The sequence below is a fragment of the Ochotona curzoniae genome, unplaced genomic scaffold, assembly GCF_017591425.1.
Source record: "Ochotona curzoniae isolate NIBS_2020 unplaced genomic scaffold, NIBS_Ocur_1.0 contig_64, whole genome shotgun sequence".
NCBI classification, from domain to species: domain Eukaryota; kingdom Metazoa; phylum Chordata; class Mammalia; order Lagomorpha; family Ochotonidae; genus Ochotona; species Ochotona curzoniae.
The window spans coordinates 39,872,696-39,895,691 of NW_024466502.1; the positions used below are offsets into that span (position 1 = coordinate 39,872,696).

Consider the following 22,996-nt stretch of genomic DNA (forward strand, 5'->3'; position numbering starts at 1 on the left):
GGAGGAGGGGGCGGCAGGAGGAGGGGCGGGAAGCGCGGAGGAAAAGGGGAGGTAGCCGTGGGGCGGAGGAAGAGCGAGGGGCGGGTCCTGCGGCCGTGGGAGGCGGCGGCCGGAGGGGAGCGGACGGCTCGGAACCGTGCGAGGGGAGCGGGACCTGCGGAGGAGGAGGCAGTGGCGGCGGTGGCGGCAGCGGCGAAGGAAGGGACCGGCGCGGGGGCGGGAGAGCCCGGCGCGGCGGAAGCGGGAGACGGCGGCTGGCCCGGGCGTGAGCCAGGGCGGCGGCGGCCGAGAGGGACCCCGGCGAGGGACGCGCATCCAGCGGCGGCGGCCGGGGCCTGGGTCCGTGCGTCTCGGCGGCCGGCAGGCGCGGGCCGGCTGGATGGAGCCGCAGCACGTGCGCCCCGCGCCCGGCGCCCGCAGCCCAACCTGGGAGGAACCGGTGGGTACCGCGCCCGCGAACACCCCCTCTCGTTTCTCTTTTGCCTCCTCCCCCCATCCCCCTCCCCTTAGCCCGGACTGGGTTCCGTTCAGGAAATGGCCCGGGATGAGGTCCCCAGCTGCTTCCCAGCCGGGGCAGCGCTTCCTCCGCCGCCGCCCGGGGATCCTCCTCGCGCGGCGCCCGGAGCGCCTTTGTCCGGCCGCCTGGGGTTCTCCCCAAGGAGCCGCTGGCGAAGCGCCGGCGACAGCCCTCCCAGGACCGTTTTTGTGCCTTTTCGACTTTTCAACTTTGTGTGCTCTATTTGAGAGCGAGCGGTGTAGGAGGGGATGAAGTGGGGACACTCGAGCTGCGCTGACCGACGTGCGGGGCTTGGCGGATCCGCGCCGTGGGCTACCTGGGCGCAGGTGCCCGAGGGCAGCACGGCACGGGGGCAAGGAGCTGGGCGCGAAGCCGGGAACCACGCCTCCGACCCCCGTGGGGGAAGAAACCCGGGGCTGTTGGAGGAAGGAGGAAGGTCCAGGGGTTTTTACGGGGGATGCAGCGAGCGGGAAGCCAACTTGTCTTTGGGTTGGAATTTCGCAGCTCGGAGGTTGTGTAATTACCCGGGCGGAGGATAGCGTGTGTCTTGGTGACGCGTGGGTAAGGAGGACACCGGGGCTGGCGCTGAGGACCTGCGGCTTTAGATTTGCTTCCTCGAACTATACCAACTTTTTGCAATCCAAGCCGCCCCATATCCTTCATGGGGTACCACCCCAGGGACCCCCTGGCCGCTCAGCCTTCTGCAATCTTGAGCGAGCTGCCTCCTCCTTGCCAGTGCGTTTAGGCTCCGTGCTTCGATATCTGTTAACTCCTTTGGGCTTGAAATTCTCGAGTCTGAAACGCCCTGTCTGAGATTCCTGGCCTCCCCTGTGTGTTCGGATGCTGCTTCTCCCATAGAAACTCCCGGCAAGCCTGCTCAGGCCGGCCCTCTCTCCTCTGGGAACCTCAGGGTCAGGTGCCCTGGCTCTCTTGTTCTTTGCACTCCCAGCCCTTTCACCCGGGTGTTTTTGTCTGCTCCCTGTTCCCCCGACCTTTTAAAAGTGTCCTTCCACGCGGCTCCATCTGCATGTGCAGCTGTCTTTGCTTTTATACATGCGAACGTGTTGTTAGGTTGCCCATCTGCTCCCATTTCTGCCGTTGTGGTTATCGCTGGGAGTCAGCTTATCCTTAAGCGTTCAGTATAGTCCGGTTGTGAAGTGCAAGGCAAAGATCACTGAGAACTAAATCCTGGGATCTGTCTTCAAGTGTTCCTGAGCTTGGGTGCCTTGAAGCCACCACCAGTCTCAGTGGGAAATACCCATGTATTTTCCCCTAGGATGCTGATGCTAGAACTCTAAATTTCATGCCTAAGAAAATTCAAGAAAGCCAATTTTCCCTTCTCAAAAGTGACAGAAATGAAAATGCTGAATTATTTTCCATAGAAATTATTGTGCATCAGTCTCACTGTGGAAGCTTTTAAAACTGGTGTCCTGGCTGAAAGGTGTGGGTGAACTGTGATACTTCATCAGCTTGCGGAACTGTTAAAAAAAAGTTTATTTTCTTTAAACACTGAAGACCTTTTTATGTACTCAGCAGATATTTTTATCCCGCACCTGTCACATTCCAAGACTGTTGAACACAGTTACTAACACAGACAAATCCTGTCCTCAGAAAGCTTACGTTTTTCACTACACAGGCTGTGTCTGGTTTTCCAGCGCTCAGTCCGGCAGGGGATAGGCAGTGTTACATTCAGAACTTGGTTCAACCCTAGAGGCTAGGAAAGGCCCTTCCCATGTAAATTGTTGGGAAAAAGAAAGACATGCTCTCCAAATTACTGGAAAGTGACACACACTGGAAAAAAAGAGAGATACAGAAGGGGAAAAAAATATTCAGTTGTCAAATATTTTAGGGACACAGAGAGTGGAGGAGGAAGCATCAGGTTAACCTGAATGTGCTTTGCAGAGCCAGAATCCATGAAAACCAGGGGTTCTTGGCCTGTTTGGGCGAGCCAGTGATCCTTTGTAGGGTCTGATCAAAGTTAGGGACACTCTCACCTTTAAAGAAAGCACGTGTGTGACATCCATCCTGGTCACTTAGCAACAGTGGGAGTTTTGAGTCACCCACTGTTGTTAGGTACTGCTTGTCATCGTTTTAACATTGTAGAGGATACTTTCGCAGACTGAGATGGCCATGCTGTCACTAGCCTTTGTAAGCCACCGTGACAGATGTGGTCTGTCCTTGATGCAAATGCCATGCAGTGTGCAGCTATACAAGTTTACTTGGATCTACATATACTCACATATATATGTCTAGATGCATTTTAGTATGGTTTTCAGGAGAAGCACAGATTTCCTGGCAACCAACCCCTGGACCCTCAAGGACCTCAGAATAAGAATCCCTACTCTCACCTCGTCTCCATTGCAGAGTCGCTGAAAGCTTTTTGGAGTTAAATATAGGCAATGTCATACCTGCTATAAAATACACCCACTTATATTTCCGAGAAGGAATATTTGGTATTGAATAAACAGTTCTGACAACAGGCAGGTCCTGTTGCCTTGTTCCTTATAGCACACAACAGCACCTGTGTAAGGATTGCCTCTCCTTTTGTGGTAGAACCCACACCCAGTAGCGTGAAATGCATGGAGCTGTTCCGGCAGGATAGCAGACACAGCCCCAGGAATCGGTGCTGACTAATAGGAAGGGGAACAGTACTTTGTGTCTGAAACGCACTCATGTCTGCCCCTGACAGGCAGTCGCACGGCTTGATGCCCTTCTTTATGTTCGGGGGGTAAAACAAAGCTATTAATGTGGGAGCATTTGAATAAGCAGTTAGTTTTATGAGTACTGTGGCTAGAGGCCTGGGCCTAAAGACTATGAATGTTAACATTTACGTGTCAGTGTGTTCCCCATAATTCCAGCTTTGGAATGTCACTAGGTCCCCATGGAAATAGAAACATTTACCTACATTTCAAACCCACTTAAAATCATTTTGGGGGCTGGAGGGGGTATATAGGAAGGTCTTTCCATCAGATGATTCTTATAGGTAACATCCTGAATGGGGGAGGGTATGTGAACTGTTGAGTTCTAGCAAAAACTTTAAAAAAAGTGTGGAAGTATTTACTGAGTGCTTTTTAGTAAATGCATGCTAGAGTTCACTTTATTTAAAACTTGCTTTTTTGTGTTAAAAGTTTTATGTATTTATTTTTCGACAATCTTGGTATAATTAGTGTAAAAAGGTTCAAGTGCTACGGGAAGATGGGCAAGACAATTAGTTCCGTTTTGTTTCCTTAATATATCTGATGTAAAAGGGGATTTTAAGGGAGAAGCCCCACCTAGTCTCCCACCCTCCCCAGGTCCTGGATGTGGGGCATGCTCCGAGGGTCTTGCTCAAAACTTGCTTTTATTTTCCCAATGATTGTATATTAGTTAAGTCCCTGATAATATGTCCAGAAGCAGTGGGATATTAGGGAGCAGAGGTTTCTGAGGAGAGAGGAGCAGGATGTCAATGTGAAGTTATGCATGTGTTTATACATGATGTCTGGATGACGACAGATCCTTGTCCCCGAGTGTAGACATGACAGTAAGGTGCTACCTTACAGTATGTGCAGGTGCTACCACGGATTGTAATTGCAAAAGCTTTTTCCATTTGGGTAGCAATGAAGGCAGTTCTAATTGGGTACAATCTCGAAAGCTAAATTCTGACCACGTAAGAAATAGTGTGTTACGGAAACAGTTCTGAAGTTTGAATGAGAGCAGTCTCTCAAGGCCTCTGCCTGTGCAGCTGGCAGTGGCCTCTGCGTGGTGCCTCCCTGCTGGGGAGCGGGTGTCAACATGACTGTTTCTGAAGTGTCTGCATCAGTTCTTGGGGCTAAAAAACTGTGTCTGTTTAAGGCATAATATTTAATGTAAAGCCATAGAACATGAAACGTAAAAGTTGTGATGGATGGTGATCAATTAGGATATAATTTAGAATACCTTTGTAAATAATAATAATAATAATACACAAATCGTTGAAGTCAGCATGGAATTTGACTGTGACTTATGTGTCTTTAGTTGGTGTCTGTGTGTGAGTGTTTAATGGGAGCAGGAAACCCTATTAATAGAAAACCTAGTTTGGGGAGAGCGTCTCTGTTTGCCTTTTCTTCTGAATGCAGAGTCTAGGTGGTGAAGTCTTTTTGTTCCCCCCATGTGTGTCTGATGTGCTCCAGATTTTAAAGTGTCAGTAATAGAAGAGATAAGTAAGATGCATCTTAGAAATTATTTGGAAATCTGAAAGCACCAAACAAGAAAAAAATCAAGGAAATCTTATAAGTCAAATAGGGCCCTGTACTTCGTAGTGAAACTTTGTTATAGTTGCCATTTTGAGCTACCTTAAGACAGTTGAAAATATTGAGATCTGAACATTGTTATCCTGTTTTTAAGGAAAGTACACAGTGTGGATTTGGATAGTTATTTAAGAAACTTCTCATTTACTGCTAAGCAGCAGCGAGTGAGTGAGACACCCTCCAGTAAGGATTCCTTAAAACGGCCTGTCCCCGGAAGAGATGACTAAAGAGGATTGTCACGAGTTGCCTTTTGTGGGAAGAGAGGTGATATGCAGTATTTTTGTACTGAGTTTTGTATGTGCTGGAAGCCCCTGGAATAGCAGTCATGCACTTTCTAGGACTGCTTTCAGAATTGTACCATGACTCCGTGAGGAGCAGAGCTGGCCGGAAGGTTAAACCTCTGTAAGTACTTTACTGAGTCATTAATTGCCCACTCTAGCCTCTGGGATGTGAAATTGTTTCAAAGTGTCTTTAAGTTGTGTTAGGGTACTCTTCTAACTGCCACAAGATGGACCTGGGCAATAGAGTCTTCCCTGAGATTGGAAAAGTGTTGCTCTGTGAAACTTCAAGTATAGTGAGTGGAAGGAAAGTGGGTGATAGCTGACAAGCTGACCTCTGCTGCCACGCTTGGGAAAATGAATACAGTGTCAGAATAAGAATCACAGTTTGAATCATGTCCTAGTTCATGATTTTGGGCCTCCTTTTTCTTTACATTAAAAGACAGGGCTGGACTAAGCCTGTTCTTTCACAAGAAAAAAAAAAAAAACACAAAAAAACCTCTCACGTATCCTTGCCTTCATTGCCAAGTCATTAGATTTGTTGTTGCCGCTTGCTAGTGGGGGCAAAGGCCATTATTTCTAAGTAGTTTTTCTTTTCAAGAAAGTCCCAGCAATATCTCCTGGTAGACACAGAATTGCATCTTTGTGAGAGCTTTAGGGCCCTGAGGGTTGATTTTGTCCAACTCCTCTCCTTTTTGGGGAAGTCAACTGATGCAGAGGAGTAGCCTGCATGTATTACATGATGGGCATCTTCTGTCTTTGAAGATGTAAACTGAACTGCACATTTTACATTTTAATGGGTTTCATCTACAACGTGAGGCACAGTATTGGGATTGCATCCCATGGCTTAAAACCTCTTAGAATGCTGGCTGTAAGGCAGAAACGCACAATTATTGTTCTATGAGTGTACCTAAAACAAATAGAATCTACCCTCGTTTGGAGAAACCTTTACAGGTCACCAGTCTACAGAAAAAAGAGGAAGAGAACAGGGTTGGGGGCGGGGAGGGTTGCTGATAGGCATGGTCCTGGTGAAGAAGTGCAGTGTGTTCTGCAGGTGGAGACCCGGCCGTCTGGGAGGGACTCTGCTCTGTTTAAAAATACAGTTAAGCGCTTGGAGTTCTCCTTAGATGACCAGAGGACTCTGTTATTTTAGCATCCTCTTCCCCCAGCCCTCCCACACATTGCAAGGGTTCCTTGGCATTGGGCAGCGGGCACAGCCCCCCAAGGGGCTGTTATCCTCAGAACCCACTGAGCCCTCTGGCTGGGGACCAGTGGAGAGAGCAGTGACTGCAGCCTGCCGCTGATCCCATTTCCTCCTCTCTGGCCGGGGCTAGGGAGTGGCTCTCCCAGGACTTCCAGTGTTTTCCTGTGCTCTGGCACTGGTGGCCGCAGGGTCGGAGCGCGTTGTTTTCTCGCGGCTAGTGGCGGTGGGCACAGTCCAGACACTGACTCCCGCAGGCTGCGTGTACGCGCTTGTCTCTGCGCTCCCTTCCACGCCCTTCCCAGTTTCCTGTTAGCTTAAGGGATCGCTCCTTCTGAACGGAGAAAAGTTCTCAGGGCCGGCTGAAGCTCCCGGAAAAGGCTCTTCCGTGTGCTGGGCTAGTGGTGGGAGTCCAAAGCAGAGCCTTGGAGCTGCTGGCGCGGAAAGGACCCGCATCCCGCGCGCCGGTGGGCGAGGTACCGGCTGGGGAAGGGGTCTGGGGTCGGGTGGCAGACGTGGCGCTGCGCCCAAGTCTCGGGGGCCCAGGGGGGCTTTTTTCAGCTGGAACCGTTTGGTGAGGCCCAGGAGTCTGGGAAGAGATTTGGGTCCTGGAGACAGCGAGGTGCGTCTGTGGGAGTCGGGTGAGGGGGTGAGGCGCTCCAGCTTCCTTTTCTTCGCCCAGGGTCCTTTTTGGCCTCCGGTGCCCAAAAGCGTGGGAGGAACATCAGTGGCCGGAATAGCTTGCCCTGCCACAGCCTTGGGAACCCCAGACCCTAGAGAGATTGGGAGGGACATTACCCGGACCCCTGCCTCGCCACCTCACTGCTTGGACTCTGGGGCACGGCTCCCAGAACCCCCCGAGGCTGGCTGCGCAGGGGACCCGAGAGGCGCAAGGGTCTGGTCCGCTGTGCCCCCCACGGGTAGGATCCAGCGGGAGTTGAAAGGTGCTTGGCCCCTTCCTGGCGAGGGTACCCAGGGGCGCCGAAGATGGCGGCGGCTGGTGCACGGGGTTCCGGGCGCGGCTCGGGCCGAACCCACCCTCTGACCGCCGCCGCCGCCCCCGCCGGGCGGTGTTGTGTCCCCGCAGGAGTCGCAGAGGATGGCCGGGGCTGGCGGCCAGCACCACCCTCCGGGCGCCGCGGGAGGAGCAGCGGCTGTGGCCAGCACCGCGGCTACTCCGGCCCCTGCGGCGGCGGGCCCGGGAGAAGACTCGTCCGACAGCGAAGCGGAGCAGGAAGGACCCCAGAAACTGATCCGCAAAGTGTCCACCTCGGGGCAGATCCGGACCAAGGTGAGACGTGGGCAGGCGGGCAGCGGGGAGGTGGGAAGAGGGCGCAGGGGTGCACGAGGGGCCACCCCAGGAGCATGGGGCAGCAGGGCGGAGCAGGGGGCGGGACCAGGGCGCTGGGGCCCGGTGCAGAGGAGCGGATTCCCGTGTGGTGCGGGAGACTGCCCTGCCAGGGCTGCAGGAGAGCTGAGCCCGCCGAGGCGGAGCGTGGGAAAGCGCTGGGGCCCGTCGCCAGTTCCCACTCAGGGCAGTGGAGAAAGGAACTTGGCTTTTAAGCTCACGGCCGTGCAGGGTTGGGTGCAGGATGTGTGTGTGGGCAGGCCGAGTGGCTGGAAACTTGAGGGGCGGGGACCCCTCGGATGGTGGGTGGGAGGTGAGGCTGAGACTGGACCTAGCTGCTCTACCTCCTGCGGTGGGCGGTGAAGGACGCTTGGTGCTGAAGCCTATCCCGGCAGCCCAAGTTCAAGTGCCCGAGTGTAGCTTTTGCCCGCCCTGCCACCGCGGTTATTTTTAATAATGAAAAGTTACTTTAAAAAAATTTTTTTTTTTTTTTGTATTGGGAGCAATGAGCATGTGGTGTTGCTGTCTTACGCAGCTGGTCATGGCGGCTTGTGAGAGCTGCAGGTGGAGTTTTAGTTTGATCCTAGTCATGTATGAGACAAATGCTTACAGTTTAAAGACTTGTTAATTCTAATTTGCGTTGTAGTTTTTTTTTTTTTTTTTTTTTAAATAGGGCTTCCCAGTAGCCTGATATCAGTAGACTTTCAACAGGGATTTAAAAGGGAACCAATAAAATGATGGGATTTGTGTACTCTGTAAAAAAAAAAAACAGTGTGCAAAAGTTACTTCATTCTACACTTAATTTTAGGAGACTTTCCTTCTGATGGCCCACAATGAAATTGGAGCTTTTGTTCTGGGCTGTGTGCGTGATAGCCCGTTCCCTTATTTCTCAGGTGTTGTGTGTGAGTTCACCCAGGGGAATATTAGCAAGAGGCACTTACCCAGGAGGAAGGGATCGCGTCAGTTACTGTGTGTAAAGGCATGCCTTGTAACTCCTCTTCATTTGGCATTAAGAATTAAGGTTGTGGAGATAAATAAGGGTAGGCAGGATGAGGGCTTTCAAGTAGCACTGCTGTCATTTGAAACCTCAGCTTGAAAGTTTTTCATGCACACACACGCACACACACGTCTTTGAAAGGCAAAGAGACATAGAGATCTTTCATCCTCTGGTACACTTCCCAAATTTCAACAGCCCTGGTAGGGCCAGGCATAAATCAGGAGCCCAGAGCTCAATCCCAGGTGGGTGCCAGGGACCCAGGTGTTTGTTCCACGTTCAGGTTCCTCTGGTAGTGCACAGGTGCACATTAGCAGGAAGCTGTGTGGGAAACAGAAGAGCCAGTACTCCAAGGCTTATGGTCAGGTGTGGGATGCTGGACCGCTGAAGTGCCTTACCTGCTCTGCCATGCACCAGCCCCTGAAAATGCTGAATGATACGTCTGTGGGATGGCCAGTTCCATGCATGGGCCGCATTTTCAGCCTAAACCCACATCAGAATGTGATGCTGGACAACCAGCCCTGGCTCTAGCATTCAGCTTCCTGCTAGTGTAGACCCCAGGAGGCAGCAAGCACTGTTACCTGTGTGGGCCCTACCTAATCCACATGGGGGCCCTTGACTGATTTCCCTGCCCGGCCTAACCCAGGGCCTTTCAGCATTTGAAAAGTAAACCAGCAGAGATTTTTTTTTTTACTTTTTTTTTTTTTTAAATAAGAAAGTCACATTTACAGAGGAAAGGAGAGGCAGAGAGAAAGAACTTCCATCCGCTGGTTTACTCCCCGAGTGGCTGCAATGGCCAGAACTAAGCTGATCCATAGCCAGGAGCTTCTTCCCGGTCTGCCCCATGGGTACAGGGCCGCAAGGCTTTGAGCCATCTTCTACTGCTCTCCCGGGCCACAAGCAGGGACCTGCACATGGGATCCTGGCAGGGAAAAGATTTAGCCACTAGGCTACTGCATCAGGTCCGAGGAGATTCTTTTTTCTCTTTTTATGTGTTTCCTTCTCTCTCTGAGTCACTTAAATTTTTTTTTAAAAAAGTAAAATTAGTAGTTACATTAATATTAACCAGTAAATTTATATTGCTCTGTATTGCATACAACAAATTTCTTGAGTGTACCACTAAAATTTGTAGGCTTTATGAACTAAGTTGATGTTATCTGTGGTTTGGTGTAAACCTTGTTTGTAGAGATAAAATTTTAAAAAGCGTATTGATTGTTTTTAAAGATTTATTTATTTTTATTGGATAGTCAGATTCATAGAGAGAAGGAGGAAAGAGCTTCCATCTACTGGTTCACTCCCCAAGTGGCCCCAGCAACTAGAGCTGAGCCAGTGTGAAGCAAGGAGCTTCCGTCAGGTCTCCCACATGGGTACAGGGTTCCAAGGTTTTGGGCTGTCTTCAGCTGCTTTCCCAGGCCACAAGGAGGGAGCTGGATGAGAAGCAGGGCTGCCGGGATTAGAATCGACGCCCATATGTGATGCCAGTGGTTACAAGGCAAGGATTTATCTACTAGACTAGCGTGCAGGGACCAGGCTTATTGATTTTTTTTAATTGACTTTGTAATAACATTTAGTACATTTTGCTGTGACTAAAATTATTGAGCATTAAATAGAATGTGACTTAAAATTTAAAAGATGGATTGAATACCAGCAATTCTGTGTTTCGTGTTTCTTGTTTCTGTGTATGTGAGGTTGCATACAAGGAGATGTGTTAGCCAGTTGTTATTACAACAAGTACCCGAGCGGAAGTTCTTGGGAAAGGAGAAAGATGTGTTTTGGTTCACAGTTTGAGAGATTTGTAGTTCAGGATCTAGTGGCTGCCTTATCTGGTATCTGGCAGGGTGGTGGATCATATAATGTGCCAGGAGGACACCTATGCCAAATCCTGACAGCTCATCAATATATAAACACCTGAGACCAGGACCAGATTGTAGATGGCAGCGAACTTCAGCCTCACCATCCCTTTCCCCCAGTCTAAATTGTTCACACAAGGCCTTACACTTCATCAGTGACTTTTATTGGCAGGTGTACTGATTCTTCGGAAATAGGGTAAGGGCAGTGTGGAGGAGTTTATAGAATGGGAACTGCTTAAGTTATTGCCTCCTGGTCTCCAGTGATGATCTAGATAAAAATTTAGGGCAAGGTACTCATTTGATTTCTCCTTCTTCGTCTTGTGTTAGTTGAAAGAGCCTGGGTATGGGCAAGGTAAGCCCTAGGACCAGCTCAAAGCCCAGTCATGGTCAGGGTCACTTCTCTTGCTCAGGTGTCTTGACCACGCCCCAGAGCATCCCTAGGTTGGACTGGTTGTGATTGTTAATGAGGTCTTCCCTCCTGGTTGAGCGGCAGTCTCAGCAGCGTGTAGCACCTGCATATCTATGAGTGTGTGCATGCAGGTTTTTTCTTTATCAAGTGTAAGTGTGTAGGTACACTTTTTGGCCTCCAGCACAGTAGAGGCACATAGAGGAAATCATGTTTTTCTCAGTGAACAACTTAGTGTATGTGCAAATACTTACATATTGCACCTAACGTACATGAATATTGTTTCTTAAAACACAGGTAGTGTAATTTTAGTTTCCTTTAACATTCTTGAGATTATGAAGCTATTTGGTAGCTAGTCAAGGTTGGAAGTGAGAAAAGGCCACTGATTTTTATTTGAGGTGTTCTTTGTCATAAGAACTGGCTGATATTTAAAATAATCACAGTGTAGAATGCAAAGGATACTGAATATATGTGGTCTTTGAGACGTACCTGGATTTTTCTTAGAAAAAGTTACATGTTCCTTTCCTAAGGCATTGCAGCAGCAGGAGAGGAGCTGCGGTGCTGGGAAAGCGTTCCGTGAAGCGCCCTCTCCTTCACACAGCTGGCACCTCTGGGATCCCTCAGACACAGCCCAGATTTCTTGCCTCCAGATGGGTACTGTGTGCAAAACACATGTGGCGTTTGCCTTCACACACGCTCTTGTCAGACTTGTGCTGCCATGGCCCAAGAACCACACGTTTTAAAACATCACTAATACCAGCACAGACTGCTGGGTCACTTTCCCTACAATAATTTATTTATTTACTTATTTCAAAGGCAGACTTAAAGAAAGAGAGAGATCTCCCATCCAGTGTTTCACTCCCCAAATACCTGCAATTGCTGGAGCTCGGCCAGTCTGAGGCCAGAAATCAGGAGTCAAGAGCTTCATCCGGGTCTCCCATGTGGATGTAGGGGCCAAAGCACCTGGGATGTTTTCTGGTACTTTCCCAGGCCATTAGCAGGGAGCTCCGTTGAAAGTGGAACAGAGCAGCCTGGTCTCTAGTGGCAGCCAGTGCAGCGGGTGGTGGCTTAGCTCACTAAACCACAATGCCAGCTCCTACAGTTAATTTCAAATGGTCATATCCGAGTCTCTACATTTATGTAAAACATACCTATACTCTGTAAATGTAGTGAGACCACTGCAAGAATGTGTCTGGGGAAAGACAGCTCTGGAGGCCCAATAAGAATAGAATAATGATTGTATTCTCCAATGATTGTTTTAATTTAATATGAAGGCTGTATGAAAATAAGGTCCTGTGTCTTTATGGTAAGGCGGCACATGAAAATATGATTTATCTGTGTTTTTACATTGCTCTGTAAGAAGCAGTCTATGCAGTTAAAACTGTATTGCTCGTCGTGAATACTAGGCAGAATAGATTACGTGTTTTTTTCAGTTGCAGTAGGCAGCCATTGAGTGGGTGGTGATGGTTCACATCTAGCATTTGACACTGAAAGAGAAGAAGCCAGAAATTGATACCTAAACTTTTTAGTTACCTTCTAGAAGGAAGCATTGGAAGTGAGAAATAGAAGCTTGGGAGAAAAGAAGGAAAGGATGATCAGGGATACTGACAGGTCGTCTGGATGGAAACTCACTAAGCAGGGAGAGGAGGGGATGAGCAGGAAGCTTTCTCAAGTAATAATCGACGTTTGTCATAGGCAGAAGTTGACTCGTGTTTTCTTGAAAAGGGCCAGCTAGGTAGGAAGTATTTTCAGGCTCGAGGGTGAAGTCCGTCAGTGTGATTCAGCTCTGAGGTTGGTCGGAGGGTACATAGCAGTGAGGATGCATGCATTTGGGGACTGTTGGCTAGGGAGTGAGACCCCTTCTGCTGTACGGTTTGGAGACAGCAATCCTGTATCCTGTGCTTGTGTACTTGACAGTGGAGATCGGGAATGCTCTTGCCTTGCCACACAAGAGCTGATGGGGTAATGAATGTTGATTCCCTTCCTTGTGTGTAGATTAGTCAAATACCCATGTGAACACCATGAATATGGCTTTTAGTTTATCAGTTAATTCTGTTTTAACAAGAAGAGTTACTCCTCTCTGTCCTGGTAGAAAGGAGCGGTACACAGTATGCCAGGGAATTATCAGCGTGGCTGTGTTTCATTAAAACTATTTTAAGGACACCGAGATGTGAATTTCACATAGTTTTCATGTGCCATGGAATATGATGATTCTTTAAACAATAATTGAAGCATGGGAAAATCTTCCTAGCTTATTGATGATGTAACATCAGATCGTTAACTGGCAGGATGTACTCCATGAACCCGTTTTGTGGACTGTGCCACCGTCGACAGAAGAGGGTACGGCAAGTTGGCAAAGCACCACAAGGCCAAAGGGCTGCTAAATGCGATCAGCATTTAAGGGACCAAATAAAGCTAGATTTCAGTCCATTAAAAAAATCTCATCTTTGTAGAACATTTTATTTTTAGCTTGGTTTGCGTCTTTGCTTCCATTTTAACGCGAACTAAATATAGACTGGAAACTCTGAGTCTTGGTACAGTAATATATGGTATAACAGCTTTCTTTCCATTCTGATTACAAGTTAAACATGCTATCCCATTATTAAAGATAAGAGGCATAATAAATAATTGACTAAGCCTTTGCCTATAACTTAAGGTGCATTATTTGAAAGTGGCTAAATTTAGAAAAGTGGCACTTAGTTTAAGGTTGTGGGCAGGCAGGGATGGGGGCAGTGCTGTTGTGGTGGGGGTGGTTCAAGGTCACGTGAAAGTGCTGTTAGAAATGACTGGGAGCAACTTTCTGTTTCCAGGGTGCAGCATTTCACGTGCGCTGGATTCGTTAGGCCTCACTGACTCAGGAAATGTGTTTGTAAGCAAAGGCTTTAATTAGAGTTTGTTTTATATCCAAGAATAGACCTTTAAAACAGACCATAACATGCTGGTACATAACAGTTTCCCCCAGGCAAAATGTGTGTGGTTTTGTTGGGGATTGAATGTTTTATTCTGGGCTTGGTTACTTGAAATTCGTTTGTGTTGTTGAGTTGGTTAGATGCTTTAATACGGCCAGTAATTATTATTGGTGATAGATTTAATTTAGGATTCAGTATATGTTGTTTCTGCTTTGTGTGACTTTATTTTTTTACAAAAGGACATATATGGCACTCAAACAAACAACATATGGTAACATATAAACTTTGTTTTTATGAAGATATTTAGAAAATTACATTTTTATTTTATATCTAAATGATTGATTTTATTGTATGTGGATCTGAAAACTCTAACCTTTACTCATTTAAAAAAATTTTATTTGTGTAATTTAGTTTAAAGTCAGTGAGAACTAGAGAAAGAGAGCTGTCTTTTACCAGCTCGTTTACTCCCCCAGCACCCTCAATTGGTAGGACTGGGCCAGACCGAAGCTAGTAGCCAGAAACTCACTTCAGCCCTAGTGGGCAGGGCCTAAGTTCTTCAGCCTCCTCCTCTGTCTTTCTGGAGTGTGTATTGGAAGGCAGCTGAAGCTGGGAGCAGAGCTGGGTCTCAAACCCAAGGTGCTGAGATGTCTCAAACAACATCTTAACTGTCAGATCAAATGCCACCCTCCATCTCTATACTTGTCTTTGTGCCAATTGAAAACCAGGACTTTCTGAACCATTTGAATATAGTGTAGCATAATCTTTTAAATATAAGCCTTGTGCATTTAGAAATTTGAAGATGACCTTCTAGTTTGTATTTTATTATGTGCTGAGTTTTATATACATACTCTTATTTAATGGTTATGTAAAATTACCTGAACTTTTCATTCAACAAAAATTGAAAAAGATTAAAATTTAGTATTTGCCAAGCAAATGACGAAGAACTCAAAAGAACACAGCAGCTCTGTAAATTCTTGGACAGTGACATGTTACCATTCAGTGTAGGCACACAAGGGTACTTTAAAAATTTAATGGAAAATGGCATTAAAATGAATTTATTTGGATGCAAACGGTGTTTGATATCCTTTTAATACTTCAAACAGGTTTTTAAAGAAACTGTCAGTTTCCCTTCTATAAGGTAAGATGATATTTTTTTAAAGGTCATAATTTAGCTCTAAAAAATTAGGTGAAGTAGTTTACCATTTGACCTGTTAAGACATATCTGATGAAGAAATATGAATAAAGTCTATTTTTAACTAGCCAGGGAATGAAAATGACAGGTTTTTTTTTTTTTTGGCCTACTTTTCTTCATCTGACTGTATTTTATCTGGTTAATAAAAGGTACAGGAATGTACACCTGAACAGACATACCAGGTTGAGCTGGAGTGTTAGTAGGAATTTCTGTAGCACTCAAATTATGTAATGTGTATCTTGGTCTGTCTGAGGGTACTTCGAAAGTGTATGGAAAATATAATTAAAGGTTTATTTTAATTTTTAAATTTGTACAGTTTTCCTTTTCTATGAGATTTTTGCAGTTCCCTCATTTAAATGATTGGGGGACATTTTTGGAAATTGGAATTGAAGGATATGTTTATTGTGTAGAAACTTAAAATTCATGCATATAATATTTTCAGAAGTTTTGTGGAAAATGTGTATTATGAAAAAAAATGTGGCACGTGGATTTAAAAAACTGCACTGAAATAAACTTTTCTTTTGAAAAGGTTTGTTGATTTGAGTTCCCAAAAGGAAGGGTGAGACCAGTAGAGTCTGTTGGCGGGGGTGAGGGGTTGTTTTTTTCATTTGCTGAATCACTCTCTCTTTTTGTTAAATGAAGATTTATTTATTTCACTTGATAGAATTATAGAGAGAAAAAGGGAGAGACAGAGATCTTCAATTCACTAGTTCAGTCCCTGAATGACCACAACAGAGCTGGGCTGATCCGAAGCCCCAGGCCAGGAGCGTGCTTAGAGTTCCCCATGTGGATGCCCGGACCCAGGCACATGGGCCGTCCTCCACTGCTTTCCCAGGCCTCAAGCAGTGAGCTGATTGATTCACTCTTAAATTGTCCAGTGATCAGGGCTCCATCAGGCTGAAGCCACGAGCTTATTCCAGGTTTTCTACATGAGTGGCAGGGACCCAGCACTTGGGCCACCTTCCACTGCTTTTCCAGAAGCAAAGCAGACATCTGTAACAGAAGTGGAGCAGCAAGGACTTACATCAGTGCCCACATGTGATTCTGGCCCTGCAGATGGCAGTTTAACCAGTATACGACAGTGTTAGTCCCGTTACCTTTATCTGGGTGCGTGTGTGCATGTGTGCCCATGCACACAGATACATACACACACTGGAAGAGACTGAGAGAGCTCCCTTCTTCTGGTTTACTCCCCACTTGCCAGGGGTAGGCTAGACTGGATCCTGCATCCAGGGTCGTAGTTCAGGTCTCCCGCGTAAGTGACAGGAACCTAGCTATTGGGCCATCCTGACTGCCTTCCATAGGCTTCATTAGAAGAAAGCTGATGCCAGAAGCCAGAGCCGTGAGTCGAACCCAGGCAATGTGAAATCCTCACTGCTGGACAAAACAGCCTGTCTTCAACTTACCTTGTAGTATTTTCCATACATTTTTGACATACCTTCAGAGTAACTGCTGTATCACACTGCCCCAAACTCAAGAGCTTAGCACAATAAAGGCAACGATAGGCTCGGTCCACTGGGTGATATTGAACGGGGCAACTTTGTTTTTTGTGTAATGTATACCATCATAAGTGTCATATAAAAAATACTTTACAGGGCCCGGTATGGTACCTCACCTTGCACATGCTGGGATTCCATATGGATGCTGTTTTGTGTCCCAGCTGCTCCCTTCCCAACCAGTTTCCTGTTTGTGGCTCGGGAAAGCAGTTGAGGATGGCACAAAGCCTTGGGATCCTGCACCTGTGTGGGAGACCTGGTAGAACTCCTTGTTCCTGGCTTTGGACCAACTCAGCTCCAGCCATTGCAACCACTTGAGGAGTGAATCAGCGGATGGAATATCTTCCTCTTTGTCTTTTCTCTCTGTAAATCTGCCTTTCCAATAAAAAATAAACCTCAAAAAAACAAAACAAAACAAAACAAAAAAACATTTTTACAATTTATGAGGTCTTAGAAATGGAAATAATTGGTCAGGTCAGGTTTTTTTTTCTTTTTGCTGTTTCCTTGGCTAAATCTACTTTATCTTGAAAAGATCTTCCTCAGACCTCAGACACTCCCAGGATCCTCTACCTGAAATCCTGTTTACTACTTGGTCCATTGAAATCTGAGTCTGGCCTCAAGCACTTCGTGCAAACTTTTGTTGCAAAGGTGCCTGAAGTTCTGCTATCCAAGCACAGGAGGTAAGAGTGTCTTCAGGCCAGTGCTGCTGAAGTGAAGCCGTATTCCGTTTCCCCCTTCTCTGGACCGGCCTCTGGAGCTTGCTGGAGGCTTGAGTCTTGCACAATGCCTCGCCTCCACCTCAGCTTTTTCACCCAACTGCTCTTCTTCCTCTAGGCCCATTTGACCATTGTCTTTCCAGTTCTTTCCTGTCTTTCCAGTTCTTTCCCTATTCTTCTAGAGCCCAAAGACCAGTTCTCAGGAGTTTCTGCTATTTCGTGTGATGTACTAAGAATTCTTAGACACCAGTTCGAAAACAAATCCTTCAATCAAAACTGAAGTCAGAACAGACTTCAAATATGCAATACAGCTTGGGTAGAAGAATGGTGAAATCATTGAGGCTTTAGGAAACGTTTAAAGGAAAGGTTTATTTCCTCAAAGGGAATTAGTAGTTTGCAGAGGGAGAGCTCTCATTAAGGAAGATGGAGAGGAGATTTCAGTTGACCATCTGTAAAAATCCATGAGAAAAAAATTAATCCTTTGTGTTCTAAGTGAAGAGGACTAATCGTTAGTAAAAGCAACAACCCACATGAGTGACATCTCAGTTGGTTCAGCTTACAGCATTCTAACTGAAAAATTAAAGTTGATAAGACTTTCTGCTCAGTGAGACTCCAAATGGTTGAGCCTGGGATAACTGCACACAAGAACAAAGATTGCAAAGAAAATTTCAGATGGGTCAGATCAATCCCCTGAATTATAACTGGTGATAAAACAGTTTTCCAGGTTCTCTCAAGAACACAAAGCACAGTCACAGCAATGGCCACCACGAAGTGGAGATAGTCCAAGAAAACAAAAACGAAAACAAACAGCATGGCAACTGTTCTTTGTTCTTTGGGGTACTCAAGGCATTTTACTTGTTGAGTTTGTGGAGGACCAAATTATGATATTTGGAGAATGGGATTATTTTGAAAATGCACTGAAACCTTTATCAGAAGAAATCCCTAGCCAAGCCACAACGGAGTCTTTTTATACCATAACAGTTTTGTAAGATTTTGAAGGGAAATCATTAGATACCCACCTTACAGTCCTACTTTCGTTTCTTCTGACTTCTTTTTGTTTCCTAACCTTAAGGGGTCTTTAAAGGGTACCCTTTTTCTTTGGTTAGAAATGTAAAAACAGTATTGACGTAACTAAATTCCCAACACCTTCAGTTCTTAGAAGTTGGTTGGAGCTTAAGTTGGACAAAACCCATATATTTTCTTAAAAAAAAAAAAAAAGGCCCAGCGCAATAACCTAGTAGGTAAATGTTTGCCTTGCATACACCAGGATCCCATATGGGTGCTGGTTTCTGTCCCCGTTCCTCCACTTCCCATCCAGCTCCCTGTTTGTGTCCTGGGAAAGCAGTTGAGGATGGCCCAAAGCCTTGGGACCCTGCACCCACGTGGCAGACCTGAAAGAAGCTCCTGGCTTCAGATTGGCTTGGTTCAGGCCGTGGTGGCCACTTGGGGAGTGAACCAGTGGATGAAAGATCTTCCTCTCTGTCTCTTCTTGTCTGTAAATCTGAATTCTCAATAAAAATAAATCTTAAAAAAAAAGAAGTCTATCTGTGCTCCAGAAGAGAAAGGACCTACCTTATGTTCTCTCTGAGTTCCCAGTTGGTTAGATGGTGTCCATCCGAGTTGGAGGCAGACCTTTCTCCGTCAGTCCCTTGATTCCCAGGCCACTGTGCCAGAGTGCATGGTCCTTTACCAGTGCTGCAGCTACTCCTGAATCTAGTCAAGTTGCCGCTGAAAGTGAGCCATCCAAGACAGTGAGCTAGTTCTGTACTCACCCAATATTTATTGAGTACTATTCTAGGTGGTGGGGTGGTTAAGTAATATAAAAAGTCCTGCTGTTATAGAGCTTATATTCCATTGAGGAAGAAGCTGATAACAAATATTGACACAGACTTATCAGTGCTCATAAAAACAATGAAGGAAAATGAAAAGGGCCGAAGGAGAGTGATGGTGTGCTGCTTATGTTTGTGTGTCAAGTCTTTTGCTGATTAAGGTGATATTTAAACAGAAATCTCAGTGAAGTGACATGAGCTCTACAGATGCTACACGTCTGGGCTCAGTGCAGCGTCAGTGCCATCGGTTCTGCTTGTGTTTTTCCTTATCATCATTGTCTGGCATATCCTCTGTTCCCAAAGTAAGGAAGACATTACCATACCTCCAAATGTTTGCATGCATTTAATATCTATCTTCCTTTTTTTAGCTGATTTATCCCCCCCCCACACACTTTTTTTTAGTAAGAAGATGCATTGTTCATTTAAGGAGAGTTGTGAGAGTCAGAGAGAGATCCTCCATCTACTGCTTCATTCCCAAAGTGGCTTCGATGACTGGGGCTGGGCTGGTCCAAAGTTAGGAGCTAGGAGTTTCTTCTGGATCTCCCATATGGGTCTTTGGGCTATCCTCTGCTGCTTTCTCAGGCCATTAGCAGGTAACAGGATTGGAAATGAAACAGCTGAAATTGCTCATATGGGATGCCATATGGAATGACGGTACCACAAGTGGAGGATTAGCTTGCTATTCCACCGTGCTGGCCCCTAATTTTATGTACTGTTGTTTTCCCACATTATTGAAAATATTTGAAGTGATTCATATTTTACACTGTATTGAGTATTAGGTAAAATAATAGAACAGAACTATAAGACCAAGAAGTTTAGCAGGTTAATGGTGGCTCCGTGCAGTTAAAAGATGAGCTGTAAATTTGGTCCCAAGCTCCTGGAAGCCAAAACAATGAAATCAGTTACAAAATCTGATTGTCTGTAACAAAACAGCCCTCAAGATGTTAATGTGGGGGAACAAGCTTGTGGGGTGCTAAAGATCGATCTCTTATTGGGCTTTGATGTGGATGGGGGTAAGAGAAGCCTTTAGTGCTCCCCTCATTGTGGCATAACACATTCGCAGGACGTGCTCTTCATTGTCCTGCCTAGTAAGTCCGGACATAATCCAAACTTCAAGTTTGGGACAGCAAGTCTATGCAAGGTTTAAATAAGTTACTTAATACACTAAAACCAGGCATGAAATGCACATTATTTTTGAAGAGTGAATGAATGGCAGGTGCTTGAAATAATCTTCTGGTTAAACCAGGCATCTACTGCAATACTTTCGAAGAGTTGTAGAATCTCAGGTTAGCTGTTGCCTGTGTTTACGTATTAAGATGCAATTGATAAAGGGAGACTGATTGGTATGTTCTTAGCTGATATGAAAAGAAAAAATTTCTGGGTGATGTGCATGAAAATGATAAAATGTTTCTACATCCAGGTTTTTGAGAAATATATTTGTAGATGAGTACAAAAATATATATAGCACATATATAGATTATTAAAGATGAACATTTTCCAAGTATTTCCATTTATTGTGTGAAAACAGTATGTGACAATTAAATTCATCATCATGAACTGTAAGAAATAATAAATAAAAATAATTTTCTTTTAATTGTATGAAATTATGAGTTTGCCCCCTTTTTCACAGCAGGACACCTCTGACCTAAACCTGAGTGCGAGGGAACAAGGTGCTAGGGACCGTCAGGCCCCCAGAAAGCAGTCCCATGTTCTTTCTGCCTTCAGCAAGGCAGAAACCAGGCACTTTTGTTAGCCTGGGCATTCGGGAAGCAGGCAGGAGTTTTCTTACTGAGCTGGCTGAGATTGCATAGGAGGAAGGGCCGAGTCCTGGAGCAGATTCCACTCCCTTCTGCTCCCAAGCCCTTCTGGGTTAGTGCCGCCTCGTCGTGTGGGTCTGTCACAGCAGTTCTTGGGGATGGCCGTTTGACAGGGCCTGCTGATTTTTCTTTGCTTAAAGCAGCAGCACTTGAGCTTGTTAAACCAGCTGCCTCATCCAAAATCTTCTAGTACAGGATAGGAACGTGGGTTTATTGAAAGTATAGGCCAGAGAAGAAAAGCACCAGATGACATTTTGACATTAGATCCTTGCTTTGTGTGGAGTAATTGAGAGGCTGGAGTGCAGGTCCCAGATATCTGTCCTGTCTGCTGGGGGTGGAGAGTATGAGAGACGAGCCCTCTCCCTCTGCCACCCCCCCGCCAAAAAGCATCCTTGAGCAATTCCTTGGCAAGTGTTTGGGAGGAGGGCTGGGGTAGGTCGGGGAAAGCCTGTGAAGTGTGAATGATTGGAATTACTGTGATCCCAGGCTTCCCTAAGGGATGCTGAGCCTTTAGTCTGATGTGGTCATTTTTCTTACTGCCTGTGGTACCATGTGGGTATATGATGCATGAAATGTTAAAATCATAAAAGGAGTTGTGCACCATCTTCATAGCAGCAGTGTTCACAAGAGCCAAAGTGTGCATGGATGGACAAGTGGATAGGCAAAATATGGCCAGATGTATAATGTGATATTTTTCAGCCTATGTGGGAAGAGAATTATGACATGGAATTCTACAGCATGGGAGGATTTGAGGACTTTATGTTAAGAAGAACTGAGCCAGCCATTAAAGCACACATACTGTATGTAGCGGGTGAAGGCAAAAGGAATAAAAGGAAGGGAAAACACGGAGTTGCTTGACAGGTGTAGAGTGTTTACTGGTGTTGGTAACACAACAGCATAAAGGGACTTAATAGCACAGAATGGTACAATTAAAAATGGTTAAGACAGGGCCAGGTGTTGGACCTTGTGGTTAGAGTGTTGCTTGAGATGCCTGCTTCCTACATGTGAGTGCATGGGTTCGAGTCCTGGCTCTGCTCCTGATTATTGATTGCTTCCTAGTGCTGCAGATCCTGCAGGCAGCTGCCGATGGTTCAGCCTTGGGTCCTTGCCACCCACGGAGGAGACCCAGATGGAGATCCAGGCTCCTGGCTTAGCCCTTATCCTGACTGTTGGGGTTATTTGGGAGTAAGCCAGGAGGTGAGAAAATGGGTCTTCTGTCTGTACTCTTTTCTCTGTCTCACTGTCTTTATCCCTTTTAAATAATTAAAATTGAAAGTTAAGATGGTAAATTTTATTGTGTATTTTACCATAATTTTAAAAACTATGAAGTAAGCTTATAGAAATAGACCTGTATAAATTGAAGAGCTTGCAGATATGTTTTTAGTGACATAAAATTAAAAACCAAAATTAACAAAAAAAAAATGCAAGTCATGAAGACAATAATGAAACTTTGCTGAGAGACAGTTGAAGCCATGTTACCAGCTTTGCTTAATTTATCTATGTTACACCATTCTAATTGTTTTAGAATTGTTTTCTGATTTACTGAAATGATTTGAAAGATTATAAAATATTTAGCTAAGTATTGAGGTGGAATAGTAACAGCAGGTGTGTAATAGGCCTCCATGTTGCTCCAAGTACCTGGATTCGATCTTTGGTTCTGGCTTTCTCAGGACAGTTGGTGCCGGCTCAGCTGCTTGCGTTCTCGGCACCAGGCAGGCTTCTGGCTCTTGACCTGACCATCTTTGACAAACTCAACATTTGGGCAGTGAACCAGAGGCTGGGGGGCTCCATGTCATCTGTGTTTCTCCGTGTGTGCCTTTTAAATAAACACGTCTAAAGAATTGAGAAGCCCAATTCCTACTTCGTGCTGTAGACTACAGAATTTCCGGGTAGTTGAAGATAAAATTTACAGTAAATCAATCGAAGAAGTGATAACACAATTTCAATAAACATTTGCATAGCTTTGTGTTGGAGAGGATTATAAAACATAACAATAAAGGAAGAAAATGGAAAAAAATGTTATTAGATCCTGACATTTGGAAGACAGCTGTGATGTGCTACTCCAGTGTTTAGCCAGAAAGGTATTTCTCATTCGTAGTTTACAATAAAAATGTCCAATGATACAATATTGGCTAAATTAATTATGCCATGTTATATTCATGTCAAAAATCATGATTC

The 22,996-nt window shown here is 45.7% G+C and overlaps 1 protein-coding gene across 2 annotated transcripts in view; it reads left to right on the forward strand.

The window, feature by feature from the left end:
* Positions 1-379: 379 nt before the first annotated feature.
* Positions 380-22,996, forward strand: part of DGKH (diacylglycerol kinase eta) — a 173,977-nt gene continuing 151,360 nt past the window's right edge. The window contains exons 1-2 of one of the 2 annotated variants that reach the window (XM_040991349.1): positions 380-439; positions 7,349-7,552. In XM_040991349.1, coding sequence (XP_040847283.1) covers positions 380-439; positions 7,349-7,552 — 264 coding nt within the window. Of the gene's footprint in view, positions 440-7,348; positions 7,553-22,996 lie in introns of those variants that run through there. The other variant, XM_040991348.1, reaches the window with a different exon arrangement.